This window comes from Felis catus, chromosome C1 (genome assembly GCF_018350175.1).
Source record: "Felis catus isolate Fca126 chromosome C1, F.catus_Fca126_mat1.0, whole genome shotgun sequence".
Lineage (NCBI taxonomy): Eukaryota > Metazoa > Chordata > Mammalia > Carnivora > Felidae > Felis > Felis catus.
The window spans coordinates 8,979,167-8,997,476 of NC_058375.1; the positions used below are offsets into that span (position 1 = coordinate 8,979,167).

General features: G+C 47.9%; 1 protein-coding gene across 8 annotated transcripts in view; it reads left to right on the forward strand.

The window, feature by feature from the left end:
* Positions 1-2,207: 2,207 nt before the first annotated feature.
* VPS13D (vacuolar protein sorting 13 homolog D) overlaps positions 2,208-18,310 on the forward strand; it is a 257,423-nt gene continuing 241,320 nt past the window's right edge. For all 8 annotated transcript variants that reach the window (XM_023258138.2, XM_045035116.1, XM_023258139.2 and 5 more), the window contains exons 1-5: positions 2,208-2,342; positions 5,562-5,734; positions 13,012-13,089; positions 16,160-16,350; positions 16,449-16,529. In XM_023258138.2, the coding sequence (XP_023113906.2) occupies positions 5,638-5,734; positions 13,012-13,089; positions 16,160-16,350; positions 16,449-16,529 (447 nt within the window). In that variant the 5' untranslated portion in view covers positions 2,208-2,342; positions 5,562-5,637. The remainder of the gene's footprint in view (positions 2,343-5,561; positions 5,735-13,011; positions 13,090-16,159; positions 16,351-16,448; positions 16,530-18,310) is intronic.

Consider the following 18,310-nt stretch of genomic DNA (forward strand, 5'->3'; position numbering starts at 1 on the left):
TGGGTGTCCTGGGATCTGGATTAAAAATGTATTTATTTTATTTAATTTTATTTATTTTATTTTATTATTATTATTTTTATTTTTGAGAGAGCAGGGGAGAGGGGCAGAGGGAGAGGGAGAGAGAGAATCTTAAGCAGGCTGCGTGCTCAGTGTGGAGCCTGATGTGGGGCTTGATCCCATGACCCTGAGATCATGACCCTAGCTGAAATCAAGAGTCAGAGGCTCAACCGACTGAGTCACCCAGGTGCCCCTCTGCATTTTTAATAGACTCCCCGGGACAGCCAAGTGGTTCTGTGCTGGAAGGTCTGGACTCTGAGGTCCTTCAGCTCTAATGGGCTGCTTCCCTTCCGCCTTTCATCTGTGGAGTCTGAGGTTTTACGCCCAAACCTCAGCTGCTGAGGTGACCCAGAGTTGAGACTCTGATCTGTTGGTCCCACATCAGAGGAATTTCAGCCCACGGTCACCTTAATTAGCTCAGCATTATGAGGGTTGATAATTATTATGGTAAATACACTCATTGCCGTCCTGCTTCCTGCATCTTTTGACTTTTTATGAGCCTGAGGTCTTCTTCCTGCCTTTCTGGTGCTAATGCAAGACGATGTGCAAGATGAAGTCTGAGTTGTTGACTTAGTCCTTCATTCACTTGTAGCACTTTTACTTATTTTTTTAAAATTTATTTATTTTGAGAGAGAGAGAGATAGAGTACGCACGTGTGTGCAGGGGAGGGGCAGAGAGAGAGAGAGAGAGGGAGAGAGAGAGAATCCCAGGCAGGCTCAGCACTGTCAGTACAGACCTCCATGCGGGGCTCAGACTCGTAAACCACGAGATCATGTCCCAAGCAGTTGATGCTTAACTAACTGAGCCATCCAGGCGCCCCCGTTTACAGCATCTTTAAATGAGTCTTTTCTGTGCAAGGCAAAGTCTAGGTGCTGCAGAGGCATCTGTGAAAAAGATAAAAATCACTGTTTTGGGGGGAACTTTTAGGGTGAAGAAAGGTAACAACCAAATGATAGACAAATAAGGTAATTGCAAATAGCATTAAGTTCTATGAAGAAAGTACAACAGGGTAATGGTTGAAGGGAACTTTAGATAGGGCAGCAGGGAAAAATCCTCTCTGAGGTGTAATGTTTGAAGCAAGAAGGAACTGGCTCTAGGACTATCCAGAGTTGTTCTGTAATCATCAGCCACATAAAGTTATCGAGTACTTGAACTGTGGCTGGTTTGTATTGAGATGTGCCGGAAGTGTGAAACACACACCAAATTTCAAAGACTTACTATACAAAATCCATAAAGTGTCTCATTAATTCACTTTTCTGTTGGCTACAGGCTGAGATGATCATATTTTGGATATATTGAAGCAAATGAAATACGTTATTATTTTCACTTTTTCCTTTTTAAAAAATGTACCAACTAGTAAATTAGAAAAATTGTGACGTGGCTTGTATGTGTGGCTTGCATAATATTTCTACTGGACAGCATGGATCTAAGGGAGAAGCATCCTAAGTAGAGAGAATCGCAAATGCAAAGGTCCCGAGGCAGGAACTGAACGCTGCCGGGGTCTGAGTGAGCCAGGGAAAGAGTGGCAGAAATAGGAATGGACCAAATCCTGTAGGAGCTTGGTGTTGGCTCTGTAAGGGGATGGATTTTATTAAACAAACAAACAAACAAACAAACAAACAAACTTTTTTTAAATGTTTATTTATTTTTGAGACGAAGAGAGCGCGCCAGCCCAGAGGGGCAGAGAAAGAGGGAGACACAGAATCCCAGCCTCCCAGCTGTCAGACTGGAGCCCGAAGTGGGGAACCCATGAACCGGGAGATCACGACCTGAGCAGAAGCCGGATGCTTAACCAACTGAGCCATCCAGGAGCCCCAGGAGTTCGATTTTAATTCAAGTATAAGGGGGGGAGCCGTTTTAAGCAAGGACGTGGCTTAGTCTGAATTATGTTTTAGCAGACCCCTGTGGCTGCTGAGTGGAGCACCCGCTGTGGATGGGCCAGATGGAAGGCAGGGCGTTGTGGGAGGAAGAATCCTGCGTTCCCACACTGTCGCAGCCGGACGAATTGGTGGCCGTGTCCTCCCCTGGGACTCAGTTTCCCGCTTGTAAGACGGGGCTCTTTGGGCCCTTCTCCAGCTCCAGCAGCCCATCCGCCAGCGGCCGCCCCGGCGCCAGGGGGCGCCTCCTCGATGACTCGGCGCTCGGCTGGCCAGGCGCCGGCGCGTCGCCCGCTCGATTGGTCGGGTCGGGGCGGGCCGGAGCGCCGCCGGCCAGCGCCATTGAGGAGCCGGGAGAGGAAGAGCCGCGCAGCGCCGGGCTGGGCGGGCGGCCCGGGACACCGACAGGTACTGGCCGGGGCGGGGGGCGGCGGGCAGGGCCCGGGACTGCAGGCGGGCGTGGGCCCGCTGTCGGCCGCCCCGGCTCAGCTTCGGACCTGGGGCCGGGGCCCGCCCGCGGGGAGCGCGCCGCTGGGAGCCCGGGGAGCCCGGCGTCCGGCCCTCCCGCCGCCTGAGCTCCTCCGGGGGCCCTGGGGCGTCCGCGCTCCCGACGCCCCGAGCCCGCCGCCTTCTCGGGGACACCTGCGTCCCAGCCACCGCGGGCACCCCAGGGTCAGACGGGCTTAGGGCTGCCCGAGCTTCCCGGGACCCCGGCGTCCTCGTCCTGGGAGTCCGAGCCCCCGCCGGACCCGGCACCCTTCCCGGGGTCCCGGTAGCCTGGTGCCCTGGGATTGGGGGCGGTGTCAGCCCGCGTCTCTCCGCCTGAGCGGCGGTCCCCATGCGGGACCCCCGTGCGCGGGCCCCCGTACCTCACGCCCGGGAACGGGGCGCGGGTCAGTTCTCCAGAGTGTTCTGGCCACCCACCAGCCTTCTGGGGTCGCGCTCTGGGATGGGGACGTCAGGCCTCTAGCCAGTCTTTACCCCCGCTCCCCGGGGCCACACCCCGGCTGAATCCCTCCTCCCAGGGGCGGGACCCCAGGCTCTGGGCGCCGTCGCCTCCGCGCTTTATCTGGGAGGTGGGGTCTCTGTCCCCTGGAGCCCACAGGGTGGAAGAAGGGCTATGGGCCCCTCGCCTTCACGGGCAGCCCCATTCCTGGGGGCCCCGGGGCCTGGCAGCTGCCCCCTCTTGTCTTCTTTCTCATAGCACCCCGGCGCCCGTGGCACTCAGGCCCGGCCGGCTGGTGAGGAGCGTCCTGGTCCCTTTGCCAGTCCTACTCCCGGCTTTGGCCGCCCCTCGAGGGAGGGGCCTGGCTCAAGGTCACTCCCGGCTGTCTGTCCGCCTGTGGGCTGAGCCCTGATCCCCGGTGGCACCTGCCTCACCGATTAGGGGAGGTCAGGTGGGAGTTAGTGCCGGGCGGCTGCCTGGAAGCCCTGGTGGACCCGACCCGAGCGTGTAAACACTTTGGGATTCTAGCCAGTCTGGCGGCCCTTCCCGACACCGGATTCCTTAAGGAAATCCTTGAAGTGGCTTCCAGCCTGGTCTAGATGCTTAGCAGAGCTGATAGATGCTTTCTGGCTTGAGTCTTAATTTACTGACCGGGGCGTTTACGATGCTTCTCGCCCCATCTTTTTGGTAATCTGTGTTTTGCGTTTTCCCACCTTGCCGGGGTGGGGGGGGGGAGGGGGCGCGGGGGTAGAGTAGGGCCTGATTCCCTCTGCTGGGAGAGCATTTGTATTTGGCACTTAAGAGAGTTTGTTAGCATTTTAGGGGTCAATGGCAGTAACTTCAGAAATAAAGAGTACTTTGATTTTGGCCTGTTGGAGTCTGCATAGTAAGGCTAGATTAGTCAGGTTCACATTTTGTTTTCACAGATTCACTTGTTTAAAGATATAATAAATAAATGTGTTTTTTGTTTTTTGTGTGTGTGTGTGTTTTTTTTTTTTTTTTTTTTTTTTTACCAGACTGGTAAACATTTCTTATTTTAAAGAATTTGTTCTTGTAACCTCTTCTTTAAATACAGGTATCCAGTGATCTCTAGCAAATTCTTAGTTTTACACAAAATATGGCCTAAAAAAAAATCTCTGGAAAGAAACTAGCATTTCATCAGATGCTCTTTAGCTTCTGATTTATTGTCACTGTCGTTGATGGCAAATAGAAATTAATCTTGCTGGAAGAGCAAGACACTGTTTACAAATAAATTCAGTCTTTCCTGGAGGTTGAGTTAACTCTTACGGGGCCCTGTGTGTTGGGATTTTGTTGGGTGGTGGCCTTTCATTTGGGATAAGTGTATCTTTTGGCACTAAGATGAATCACTGGGGGGTGGGGCAGAGTGCCTGGAAAGGATCCTGAAAGGGCTGGTTCCAAGTAGGACACATGTCATAGCAAACCTGGAGTGTCCAGCATGGTGGGCTGGTATCTGATGTGCTTGGCTCAGAGCAAGATTTGGAACTCGCAGTTCTAATTGGGATCTACTAGCTGGGTGATTTCGGGGCCCATTTAAACCTTTATATCTTGGGGCGCCTGGGTGGCTTAGTCAGTTAAGTTTCACACTTTGGCTCAGGTCATGATCTCACGATTCGTGAGTTTGAGCCCCTCATTGGGCTCTATGCTGACAGCTCAGAGCCCGGAGCCTGCTTTGGATTCTGTGTCTCCCTTTCTCTCTGCCCCTCCCCTGCTCTTTCTCTCTGTCTGTCTGTCTCTCTTTTTCTCTCTCTCAAAAATGAGTAAACATTAAAAAAAGTTAAACCTTTTATGTCTCAAGTTCCATCATGTTAGCTTTTAGTCGTACTAAAAGTAACCTATATATTTTTTTGTAATACTAATAAACACGGTTATTATCATGGGCAGTAGCAGCTCAGGACTATACTAAATACAGTAGCTGGAACCAGAGGATTTCTTGTGTTTGTGTTGCTAAGATAGTTCATTGTATCAGCAACCCGGGGTTCTGTCTGGGTACCTGTAATGCAGTTCCAGGACATTTAAGAATAGCGAGAAACCACTGCCTTCTCCCTGTCATTTATGTTGTTTTATGAATGATCCTGATGAACACATTTGCAACATGGAATTAGGGAAGGCTTACAGAGGATCGCTGCCAAATGTGAAGTTCATTGAAGTCTCTCAGGGCATTTTTTGCCTTCATCTAGGACAAGGTTCTTCAGCCTCAGCACTGTTGACATCAGGCTGGATAATTCTTTGCTGTGGGGGAGCTGTCTTGTGCGTTGTAAGATGTTTAGCTGCTTCCCTGGTCTCTACTCACAAGATCCCAACCGCAGCCCCCCGTCACGATAATAAAAAATGTCTCTAGACGTTGCCTAATTGCGTTTGGACGAGAATCGCTGACCAGGACAGTCTACTTCCAGGTGAATTCCTAAAGGCAAGCAGTTTAATGATCAGTTGCATGGAAAAGATAGACAACTTGGAGTTCTAGGTGTTTTTTGGTAAATTTGTGACTGTTCCTTGGTTTGATCCTCTGCCAACAGGGCATCTTGCAGTGCTCGTCACCCCTTTTTTTCTTAAATCTGGGCTTTGCATTCGTCCACCCTCAGGGAAGGCAGAGTAGAAAATCAGCTCAGAAAATCATCTGTTTTTTTTTTTGTTGTTGATTTCCTTTTTTGTTTCCTTCATAGATTCTTCTATGACCATGAGAGAGAGAAATAAAGAATGATCCATGATTTTTAAACACCTTGTCTTGAGGATATAGTCATGTTGGAAGGTCTTGTAGCCTGGGTTCTCAATACCTATCTGGGGAAATACGTCAATAACCTGAACACTGATCAGCTCTCTGTTGCACTTCTGAAAGGTAAGTGTATCTCTTTTTGGTAAAGTATGCCTTTGCAGATGGCATTTCTGTTTTTTTAATATTCTTTTTGTTGTACTGAGAATAATAAAACATAATGCCCAGATGGCTTTGTACTAAATATGTGTTAAAGGAAATATGTTCTCTTATATGACACTGATTATTATTATAGGGTAACTTAATGTAGCTGTATTGCTATAGATTTTAGGGAACTATTAAATATATATATGAAAAAAAGACTATACTGCTGGTGACTCTGCTTTATCTCAGTTAACTTAAAAAAATATTTTTTAAATGTTTATTCGTTTTTGAGAGAGAGAGAGAGAGAGAAAGAGCGTGAGTTGGGGAGGAGCGGAGAGAGAGGGAGACACAGAATCCAAGGCAGGCTCCAGGCTCTGAGCCGTCAGCACACAGCCCAACGCTGGGCTCAAACCCAAGAGCTATGAGGTCACGACCTGAGCCAAAGTTGGACATTCAACCAACTGAGCCACCCAAGTGCCCCAATCCCAGTTAACTTTTTAACTTTATGAAGCTTTAAGGAGGTGGCCATGTAGTGACAATGGCATTGGCTTGGCTTCAAATCCTGTTGTGTTACTTATTACCTATGTGAACAAGTCATTGAAATTCTGAGCCTTGGTTTCCTTAGAACAAATAGGTGATATACCTCTCCAGTATTGTTGTAAGGATCAAACGGAATGATATTTAAAGCTCTTATCCTGCTGTGTGTAATAGACACCTAGTCGAAGTTTTAAAATATGTTACTGTGGAGTCTTTGACAGAATTTCTGAGGTCCTGTCTTGCCTAGTAATAAAGTTCTATAAAGTTTGAGACATTTTAGCCTTTACAGGCCTATCCTCGGTAAATGCCTGTACATGATTTAACGCAGTCCAGGGATCTGGTGTGAGCACTGGAAAACCTCTTTTTTTCCCCTTCTTTTTTTTTCCTTAAATATTTCTAAAATTTATTTTTGAGAGAGAGAGAGCATGAATGGGGGAGGGGCAGAGAGAGAAGGGGTCGGAGGATCCCAAGCAGGGTCTGCGCTGACAGCAGTGAGCCTGACGTGGGGCTCAAACTCATGAACGTGACCTGGGCTGAGGTCGGATACTCAACTGACTGAGCCACCCAGGCGCCTCTCCCCTTCTCCTTGTTTTAATTTAAGTTCTTTGTGCTCAACTCACAATGGAACATTTGAACAATCTAGAGACAGGAGATAAAGTCAGTCTGCAATCATGTAGCATCATAGAAAGTGGGAAGGAGATCTCAAATATGGCGGAAAGCTCACCTTCTGGGGGTGTGGGTTTTGGCCGGTGGACCGGGACAGGTTAGTGGAGATGACAGTGGTACATATTGTGGCATCTGAGAATAGGGTGCCAGTGGTTCACCTGTCACCAGAAGTATTGCTTTGCAGGTTTTCCTGACCCATCTGAACCAGTGAAAGGATTTTGGCAGCCACAGGCTGTGGGGAGCCCCCCTCCTCCCTCCCTTTCACTGGAAACTGAAGTAGGTTTTTTCTTAGTCTTTAACTTCTGTCCTGACCTTTTTCCTCCCTGTCCTTAGAAAGGAGTTGCTGAGTGCAAGGTGAAAGTGACCAATGTGTCAGGGAAGAGGATGTGTTCAAAGTATGAGAGTAGTGTCGAGTTCACCTCTTTGGTCACTTACTGAAGTTCTCATACATGCTACAAAGCTAACCAAGTGGCACAGGCCAGGAAACAGGGCCGAGAAAGGGAATTGCAAACCATAACCTTGCTAATAAAAGAGGCAGCTCTTTCAAGAGTGATGTGGTAAGAGGATGTTGGCTGAAGAAATGAATAGAAATGTGTGGTATCTGATGTACCGTGGAGTCTATACTAATAGCAGATTTCTTTTTTTTTTTTTTTTAATTTTTTTTTTTTCTACGTTTATTTATTTTTGGGACAGAGAGAGACAGAGCATGAACGGGGGAGGGGCAGAGAGAGAGGGAGACACAGAATCGGAAACAGGCTCCAGGCTCCGAGCCATCGGCCCAGAGCCCGACGCGGGGCTCGAACTCACGGACCGCGAGATCGCGACCTGGCTGAAGTCGGACGCTGAACCGACTGCGCCACCCAGGCGCCCCAATCTCGGGGTGGAATTTCAAAAATTTTTTTTTTTTTCAGCGTTTTTTATTTATTTTTGGGACAGAGAGAGACAGAGCATGAACGGGGGAGGGGCAGAGAGAGAGGGAGACACAGAATCGGAAACAGGGTCCAGGCTCCGAGCCATCAGCCCAGAGCCCGACGCGGGGCTCGAACTCCCGGACCGCGAGATCGCGACCTGGCTGAAGTCGGACGCTGAACCGACTGCGCCACCCAGGCGCCCCAATCTCGGGGTGGAATTTCAAAAATTTTTTTTTTTTTCAGCGTTTTTTATTTATTTTTGGGACAGAGAGAGACAGAGCATGAACGGGGGAGGGGCAGAGAGAGAGGGAGACACAGAATCGGAAACAGGCTCCAGGCTCCGAGCCATCGGCCCAGAGCCCGACGCGGGGCTCGAACTCCCGGACCGCGAGATCGCGACCTGGCTGAAGTCGGACGCTGAACCGACTGCGCCACCCAGGCGCCCCAATCTCGGGGTGGAATTTCAAAAATTTTTTTTTTTTTCAGCGTTTTTTATTTATTTTTGGGACAGAGAGAGACAGAGCATGAACGGGGGAGGGGCAGAGAGAGAGGGAGACACAGAATCGGAAACAGGCTCCAGGCTCCGAGCCATCGGCCCAGAGCCCGACGCGGGGCTCGAACTCCCGGACCGCGAGATCGCGACCTGGCTGAAGTCGGACGCTGAACCGACTGCGCCACCCAGGCGCCCCAATCTCGGGGTGGAATTTCAAAAATTTTTTTTTTTTTCAGCGTTTTTTATTTATTTTTGGGACAGAGAGAGACAGAGCATGAACGGGGGAGGGGCAGAGAGAGAGGGAGACACAGAATCGGAAACAGGCTCCAGGCTCCGAGCCATCGGCCCAGAGCCCGACGCGGGGCTCGAACTCCCGGACCGCGAGATCGCGACCTGGCTGAAGTCGGACGCTGAACCGACTGCGCCACCCAGGCGCCCCAATCTCGGGGTGGAATTTCAAAAATTTTTTTTTTTTTTCAGCGTTTTTTATTTATTTTTGGGACAGAGAGAGACAGAGCATGAACGGGGGAGGGGCAGAGAGAGAGGGAGACACAGAATCGGAAACAGGCTCCAGGCTCCGAGCCATCGGCCCAGAGCCCGACGCGGGGCTCGAACTCCCGGACCGCGAGATCGCGACCTGGCTGAAGTCGGACGCTGAACCGACTGCGCCACCCAGGCGCCCCTAATAGCAGATTTCTAAGCTCAGGTTTAGAATCTGTCTTGTAATGACAACTATGTGTATCTCTCTGGTGCTTCAGACTGCCTTTCTATGCTTATTTCCTATTTAAAAATATTCTCTGTGCAGAATAAAAAAATACTTTTTCTTTCCTAACCGGTATTAGTGTGATGCCCCGTCCTTACAGATTCAGAGCACATCACAGTGCTTGGCTAGGAAAGTTTGGGGCATCGCAGTTATAGTTAAAGCAGTGTCTGGAGGCAGGGGTTACAGTATGGGAATAAGAATGTTATTTCAGTCCATCTGGAGATATTTAGTATGCGAGATGCTTTGGGAGATGCCAGGAAGATGGGCATAGTGATCAAGAGTATGGGTTTTGTAGCCGGGCTGGTTTTGAATCCCATTTCCTCCATTTACCAGTAACTTGGGCAACTTACCCCAGTTCTTCATGAATTCTCAAATTCTTCCTGTCCGTGAATCGGAGAGAATATTAACGGTCTCATGAGGTTCTGAGGACTGGACACATTAATGTAGGTCAAGGAGCTTAGAACCGTTCTTGGCATACAGCGGGCCCTCAGTCGATGTTAGTTACCATCATCCTCCACTGTCACGATCGTCAGCCTATGATTGGCGCGGGTTGGACTTCAAGCGTGGATTGTGCACAACATACTGAAAGTAATAAACTGCAAATAGCGTACAAGTAGTTGAAGGAGAGAGAGAGAATTTGTATAAGATGTTATTTGTTTAGTCACTCGGCAAACACCGTTGTGTGCCTGCTTTGGGTCTGGCTCCGTGCTAAGGGGCGATACAAAGAGCGGGGACAGGAGAAGATTCTAGGAGCTCAGGCCTAGGGGCTGGGCCTGGTCTCCCCACTCACAAGCTACTTGTGACTGTGAGCAAGTTACTTAGGCCTCCTCTCCACCCCCTGCGCCTCTGGCCAGCTGAGATCAGGCAGATCTAGGGCGAGCCCTGCTGCTCAGCGGCTCTGTTGAGTTTCAAGCAGATTGCGTTTCTCTAAGCCTAACGTCCCTCACGTGGAAATGGAGAAAATAATAGTATTTCCTCATGTTGTTGTGCGGATTGAATGAGGCGATGCATATCGAGTGCTTGGCACCAGTCAGGTCTCACTCAGTGGTACCTGCTATTACTGTTCCTGTTCCACGTCCGCGTCTGTGGTCCTTGCCCTTGGACACCTGCTATCTTGCTGGGGAGACAGAAATGATACAGCAACACAAGGCAGTAGGTAGTAACTTATTATACCAGAGACACAGGCAGAGTGCAGTGGGGTGCCGAGGAGGGGGGTCGTCCATCCTGTTCGTAGGACCCTAGGAGGCCGCAGTGCAGGGTCTCGATAGGCGGCGTGGGACGGGTCACGACATTGCGGGTAGCATGAAGCTTGTGAGCACAGGCCAAAGGTGGAAAGCTCGCAGGGCGTGTTTGGGATGGTTTGGGGCCAGAAGACAGCAGCTGCTGGTGTCATGTCGGGGAGGCAGGACTTTGGGCCGTGGGCATATCTCTATTTGTGACGCAGCACTTCGGCTCCCTCTCCTTTTTGTTCCTATAAGCCCTGAACCTCAGGCTGGCTTTTTTTTTTTTTTTTTTTTTTTTAATTTTTTTATTGTTTATTTGTTTTTGAGAGAGAGAGAGAGAGACAGCATGAGCAGGGGAGGAGCAGAGACAGGGAGGGAGACACAAAGTGAAACAGGCTCTGAGCTGTCAGCACAGAGCCCGATGTGGGGCTCGAACTCCGGAATGGCGAGATCATGACCTAATCTGAAGTCGGATGCTTAACCGACTCGGCCCCCCAGCTGCCTTGCTCAGGCTGGCTTTTTAAGTGACGCAGAGCCGAGGGAGGAGAATTCAGTAGTCATTGGTGATGACTGAAAAGCAGCCAGGCCCTAGATTTACCCCAGTTCTAGGGACTTTGTTTCTTGGTAGCCTAACTAAGCTGAGGAGTTTTTGAATGAGACATCCAGGAATAAGCCTGTGTGTTATCTGCCTGGAAATAAACGAACAGCGCTCTCATTTATAAAGTGCTCACCTCCTCTGGGTCCCTTGAGGGACCTTTCCCAGCAGGGCCAGTTGTGGGTACACATTTGAGTGGGTGGGGAATCAGAGAGCCTTCCGACCGGAAGGCTTCCACTGCCACCCTTTTGTCTGATTCCTTTGTTATTGACTCGCCTTGAGCGGCCCTTCTTGTTCTTTCCTCGGTCTCTTCTCCTTCCTTGACCACCTCTCTTGCCCTCTGTGCTTTAATGTTTCTCGGCGTGGACTGCCTGCAACTCCTTCCACTTCCCGCAGGTGGATAGCAGCCACCTGCCTTTGTGACAGATGTGGGTATTGAAAACTAGGGCAGATGATTCAAATCGCAAATGATGCTCTTCAGAAGAAGGAGAAATGATATACTTTCCCCCTCTAAGTCAGTTTCAACTGTTGAGGAACATGTTTCATGTCCCCCTCCCCCCTTATGAGCGTTTACTCCCCAAATGTGGAAATAGGGTTGCATCTGGGATCTCTGGGGTTATTAACTTCTCCTTGTGGCTAGTCTTTATTTTTAATTTACTTATTTGAGTGTGTGTGAGAAAGAGAGAGGTGGGGGGGGCAGAGAGGGGGAGAGAGAGAGAATCCTAAGCAGGCTCTGCACTCCGAGCTGAGCCCGACCCGGGGCTCCATCCCATGAACCATGAGAACGTGATCTGAGCCGAAATCAAGAGTTGGACACCTGACCGACCGAGCCACCCAGGCACCGCAGCTCTTTGGTTGGTCTTTAAGCTTTGTGGGGACCCACATAGATACGTTTCTGCAAAAGTCTAAAACATAAGCTGCTTGCATTTGCTCAGCATCTGCCAAGTTGCTAGATTTGAATACTTCTTTAGAAGCCAGTTACCCACGAGTTCTGAACAGTCATTTAAAGGAAAAAATAATTGTTTCTTGTATTAGTTTGTCTTTGGCTTGCTTGCCTTTCTTCTGAGTTCTCTGTACCAGTTAGTGGTTGCTGGGTGGTTGTCGTCTGTACTCCCTTTTCTCAGAAATCGCCCGAGGTCGTGCAAACAGTTTTGTCGAATGTTGCCTGTCTCTGCCCTTCAGGATGGGGCCCTGCCTCCTCCCTTCACATTCCCAGTGGCCAGCTCAGTGCCTCCTACACACTGAGGAGTCACCTCTGGGAGAGCGAGAGGTCAGCCGCTCCCTCTTGACTGTGCCTCAGTCGCTTCAGAGACATCTTGGACCTCTAGGTTTAAGTCCTATAAAAGCTGGGTCTGACAAGGACCTTCAGCGGTGGTTTGTTCTTTGCTTTCTGACAGGTCATTAAGCCTGCAAGTGGAGATATGGAGGAGAACATGTGGAGCTGGTCTCTCCAGAAGGGAGTGCAGCTCCTTTTGATGACCAACTTTATTTAACTCAGGGGCTCTCAGATGTTGTGTGCAATATACCCATTTGTTGGGGAGTGGGGGGTTTGCAGGAGCTTGTTAAAAATCACAGATTTCTTGTTTTAATCCCAGAGATGTCTGGGCAGGGGCCAGGAGCCTGTATTTCTTTCCATGTGATTCAGATGTTAATGGTTCTCTGCTGAACATGCATCTAAACTCGTCTAAACTCGGGGTCTGCAACCTAGCCACTGGCCAAATCCAGACCGAGAATGTCGCTTTTATATTTTTAAAGGCTTGTAAACAACAACAACAACAACAGAGAGAATATACAACAGATACCATAAGGCTCGAAATATTTACTATCTGGCTTATTATCGAAAAAGATCCCAGGCTAAACCCTTCATCCTCAGGCAAGCTTCGGCTGTCAGAGGGGGATGGTCAGGAAAGTAGTGCACATAAAGTCCATGGGCTAGTCTGGTGCTGCTTCTGGCTTTTTACAGCTGGGTGGAGATGGAAGACTTTCCCTTTAACCTGCAATGATACGCACACAGTAGGCACCTACTGCATTTGCTGGATGAACATTTCATGATGTTGTTTTTATTTCTTAGGTGCTGTTGAGTTGGAAAACTTGCCGTTGAAGAAAGATGCCTTGAAAGAGCTGGAATTACCGTTTGAAGTCAAAGCTGGTATGCGGACCTCTAAGGCCGAGAGAGGCGGTTTTGAGTCTTACACTGCTTGGGATGTGAAAACTGAGAGCCCTTGAGTTTGGCTCTGTTTGAGCAGGAAGAGGCAGGATAGGAAGTATAGACTGTGGATCAGTCCTAAAGTGTGGCCTTGTCTATCAGGATGACCTTGGGTGGTGGTGGGAAGCTCAGGTGTTCCCCAGGCCCATTGAATCAGAATTGGCAAGGGAGTGTCACTGAACTTTTTTTTAAAGTTTATTTATTTTTGAGACAACGTGAGAGACAGAGTGCAAGCAGCGGAGGGGCAGACAGGGAGACACCGAATCTGACGTGGGCTCCAGGTTCTGAGCTGTCAGCTCAGAGCCTGATGCTGGGCTCGAACTCACGAGCCGTGAGATCGTGAGCTGAGCTGAAGTCGGACGCTTAACCGACTGACCCGCTTAGGCGCCCCCAACCGGCATTTTTAATAAGCATCCCCAGGTGATTCTTATGTTTCTTAAAGAACTTCTAGATACAGGGAGTTCTTATTTTTGGAGAATTCTTTATATTATGGAGAGACAGTTTACTGAATGAAAGGTGGGCTTTGGAGCAGTGTGCTTGGGTGTATATTCCATATCTACCATTCTCTGGCTGTGTGACCTTGTGGAAGTTCCCTCACAACTCTGTGTGTGCCTCGTAGTCTTTAAGATGAGAGGATAATTGTTGTACCTACATCAGAGGGTTGTGGAGAGGAATACGTGAGTTAATGCATTAAAATTACTCAGAACGATGCCTGGCACAGTCATAGATTTTTGCAGTTATTATAGGAGTTCTGCAGGTTTGGTAAGGAAACAAGAATGGTCGTGGAATAAAAATATTCTTTGTTAGGGCACCTGGCTGGCTCAATTGGAGCGTGCAACTCTTGATCTTGGGTTTGTGAGTTCAAGCCCCACAGTAGGTGTAGAGATTACTTAAAAATAAAATATATTTTTTTAATTTCTTTTTTTTTTTAAGTTTATTTATTTTGAGAGAGAGAAGGGGAGGAGCAGAGAGAGAGGGAGAGAGAGACAATTACAAGCAGGCTCTGCACTGTCAGCATGGAGCCCGACTTGGGGCTTGAACCCATGAATCGTGAGAGCATGACCTGAGCTGAAACCAAGAGCTGGACACTCAACTGATTGAGCCACCCAGGTGCCCCTTAAAAATAAAATCTTAAAAAAACCCAAAAAACAAAAAAACCACATTCTTTGTTAAATGACCATGTATAAAATTAGTCCCTATTCAGACACCACTCATCATTCAATAATAGCCTGTTGATGTCATCCTTTCCCTTATTTTTGGATACTTATATTAAAATAAAATGCAAGTACAATGCAAATCAGTTGCTAGGTGAAATAAGATAGAAATCTTGCAAAAGATTTAGACTTTCTTGAAGTCAATTCAAGTGATGGGTGAACTGCCAGAATCATAGGCAAAGACCCTGACCGATTAGAATCTTACAGAAACTCTGGAATGATGATACTGTGGATGTTTCCAAAAGAGTTATTATTTGAGTATCAAAGGATTCAGAGAGTCTCTTGGAGGAAATTGATGAGGTTTTCTCATATTTTTGCAAAAACGACCCTATTTGTATTCTGCAAAAATTAAATGAAATGTAACAGAAGTTATATTTTACTTGTCTATCAAATATGCCTCTTCCTCCCAATTAATTTAGGTTAGAATTGCAACTGCACTCTAATTATTGTTAAACTCTTTGTGGTGAAAACCGGTATATGGTTTTGGTTATAATATTAACTATTAACTATACAAAACTTACTTGCAGGGTGCCTGGCTGACTCGGTTGGTAGAGCATGCGACTCTTGATCTCAGGGTTGTGAGTTCAAGCCCCATGTTGAGTGTGGAGCCTACTTAAAAAAAAAAAAAAAAAAAGAAACCCAGAGCTCCCAATAAAGCTCCCTCCAAAATTAAAAAAACAAAAAAAAACTTACTTTCATTTTTCTAGATAAAATCCAAATTAAAATGTTTTTCATTATTTGTTGTCACATTTCTTAACTTGTTACTGGATTACACAGTCACTTGGTGTTAATGATATTTTATCTTTAACAGGTCAATCCTACTTGAATTCTAGATCTTAGAGGGAAATGATCACCTTCTGATAACATATGTTTCGGAGATACGATATTAGTTGGGCCGTGTGGATCTTTGAGAGCCATTAGGACAGTTCAGATATTCTTTTTTTTTTTTTAAGTTTATTTATTTATTTTGAGAGAGAGTACAGGAGGGGCAGAGAGAGAAGGAGAGAGAGAATACCAAGCGGGCTTTGCATCGCCAGCACAGAGCCCAACGTGGGGCTCGAACTCATGAACTGTGAGATCATGACCTGAGCCGAAATCGAGGGTCAGATGCTTAACCGATTGAGCCACCCAGGTGCCACCAGTTCAGATAGTTTTATGCACTGTTGTTAGTAGGACATGCCTTTTACTAATTGTCTTTAAAGAAGGCCTGTATCCTAGGAAGCTGGGCTAGAAATGGTGGGACTGGGAAAATCCTATCACGGTCCTAGCAGGCCATTTAGTTTCCCATCAGCCTGTGTTCTCCTGAAGGATCAGAATTCGTTCTCAACAGAGTGCCACTGCAGGACCGCCCGCGCTGCAGTTGGTATGTTCAAGACCGGACGTATCGTAAGCCCAGTAACTCCCAAGAAGTGCTTCTCAACCAGCCAACTAATAACCAACGAGAAATGAGTTTAGTGCTCTTAGGCTTGTGCGGGTGCTATGGGGAGAAAGACACCCCAACGTGGTTTAAGATGTAGGTTAGTTGGGGAAGAGGCAGTGCACAGAGGAGAGGTGTTGCGTTTGATAGGGTGCAGTCACTGCACTTTTTCCACCTTCTAGTTTATTGGGTCTTGTTCTTACAGATGTCAGTGTACTAACTTCTGTCTCCCACGTACGAGAACCTGCTGCCTATTTTCGTAGATTAAACAATAAATTGTAAAAGTACTAATGCTTCTTACAGAAAACTGGAAGAATACAGAAAAATAGAAAGAAGTGCCAACACTGTGTATCGGCATTTCACGAGATTTTGCTTTTCCCAGGCTTGATCGGGAAGGTGACTCTTCAGATTCCCTTTTATCGCCCCCACGTGGACCCTTGGGTGATCTCCATCTCCAGCCTTCACTTAATTGGAGCCCCTGAAAAGCTAGAGGATTTCGATGATGAGAAGGAGAAGCTCTTGGAGAGGGAGCGCAAGAAGGCTCTACTTCAAGCCCTGGAGGACAGATGGAAGGCAAGCCACACCCCCCTCGGCCACCAGAGCAGCCGCGGCGAGGCACAGCATGTGAGCAGAGCATTGGACGCGGCTAACCCTCGCTCTTTCCTTTGTAGAATGAACGCCAGCGGAAGGGGGAGTCCTACTGGTATTCAGTCACTGCCTCAGTAGTTACGAGAATTGTGGAGAATATCGAGGTAAGTCCTGCTGACTTTTATGAAGTATGAACACGACAGGGACTTCTCAGGCTTGCGAGTGTGTGCTCCTCAGTACTTGGTTTCTCGTGGGCTTAACTGACGCGGGGTATGCGGTGCCACGGCTCACTGCTCAGGTGTGCCCTTTTATAGGCAGTGCCAGGAGGGAAGCCTGAAGAGCAAGCCTCCAGCCCTGGGCAGACACAGGTTTTTCTTGCTCCGGCTCGTGCGAGTAGGAGTTTCATTTTCACTCACCTTGTGCTGCACTTTGTTCTTGAGTGTCGCCCTCTTCCTTGCTACAGGATGTACCTCCCAAGAAGCCGGGTCACCTGCACCTTCGTGACTGATTCTTCTAGGGCAAATCACTTAATCTCTCTGGTCTCGGTTTCTTCCTCCGTACAATGAGAGAGGTCGGATACGTGGTTTCTAGTGGGTGGCGTAGTGAATTGCGAGCAGCCCACTGAGGTGTTTCATCTCTCACTGACGTTTCTGGTGGCAGGTTGATGAGGTGGCAGGTGCTCGGGCTGCTGGCCACATTTTCTGCTTTAATTACAATTTTGTTTTGTCCTCAAAAACTAGATCAGGGTCTGCACTGATGTTCATGAATGCCATAAGAGTAAGGCTGTACTTGTTACTACATCCGGGGTTTTCTTGCATTGCCAAGGTGACAGAGGCCAAAATGGTTTCAGGGTACACCACTTCCCCCAAAAATGCAGTCTGAGGTTGTTGGTTTCATAACTGTCAGAACGTTGACAGAGAGATTGGTACGTTTGAGGTGAGTGCTTTGAATTGTTTTAGGCAGTTGTATTTTTAAGTTTTTTTCAGCTTTCATTAATTTTAAATAGTTCATTATTTTTATTTTTAATAATAGCTTTATTGAGATTTAGTTAACATTCCATAAAGTTCATACTTAAAAAAAAATTTTTTTTTTAATGTTCGAGAGACAGAGCACGAGCAAGGAAGGGGCAGAGAAAGAGAGACAGAGAGACAGAGAGACAGAGGGAGACACGGAATCCAAAGCAGGCTCCAGGCTCTGAGCTGTCAGCACAGAGCCCGACGTGGGGCTTGAACTCACGAACTGCAAGATCATGACCTGAACCGAAGTCGGACGCTTAACTGACTGAGCCACCTAGGCGCCCCATAAAGTTCACAGACTTTTAACATGTACACTCTAGTGTTTTTTAGTGTATTTACAAAGTGCCTGGATTACCACTCTCTAATTCCAAAACACCTTCATTACCCCAAAAAGAAACTTCATGCCCACTTAGTAGCTACTCCCATTTCTCCTCTCCCTCTAGCCCCCCTCTAATCTATCTTCTTTATGGAAATTGCCTGGTTTGGATATCTCATATCCGTGTGATCATTCATCACGTGGCCTTTTGCGTCTGGCTTCTTGCACTTGGCATAATACTTTTCAAGGTTCATCCGTGTTGTGGCATGTACCAGCACTTTATTCCTTTTTAAGACTGAATAAAGTGTTCCCGTGTATGGATTGTCAAAGATAAACAAAGCTGGATGTTAGCTGAAGCAGTGAAAACAGATTTTATTCAGTAACTACTGACAGAAGTGGCAGGAGCAGAGCTCTGTTCCAGTTTGCACAGAGGTGACTAGGCCTTTTAAAGGGAGAGTGAGGTGGGATCGGTGTCGGGGAGGGCTCAGGTGAAGAATTCTAAAAGGTCAGTGTCAATGTGATAAGGCCAGCTGTATCTGCTGGCTGGGCTTCTGTGCTCCCACAGAGATTGGGAGACAGGGCCTCTCCTTCCTGATGATTACATTTCAGAGGA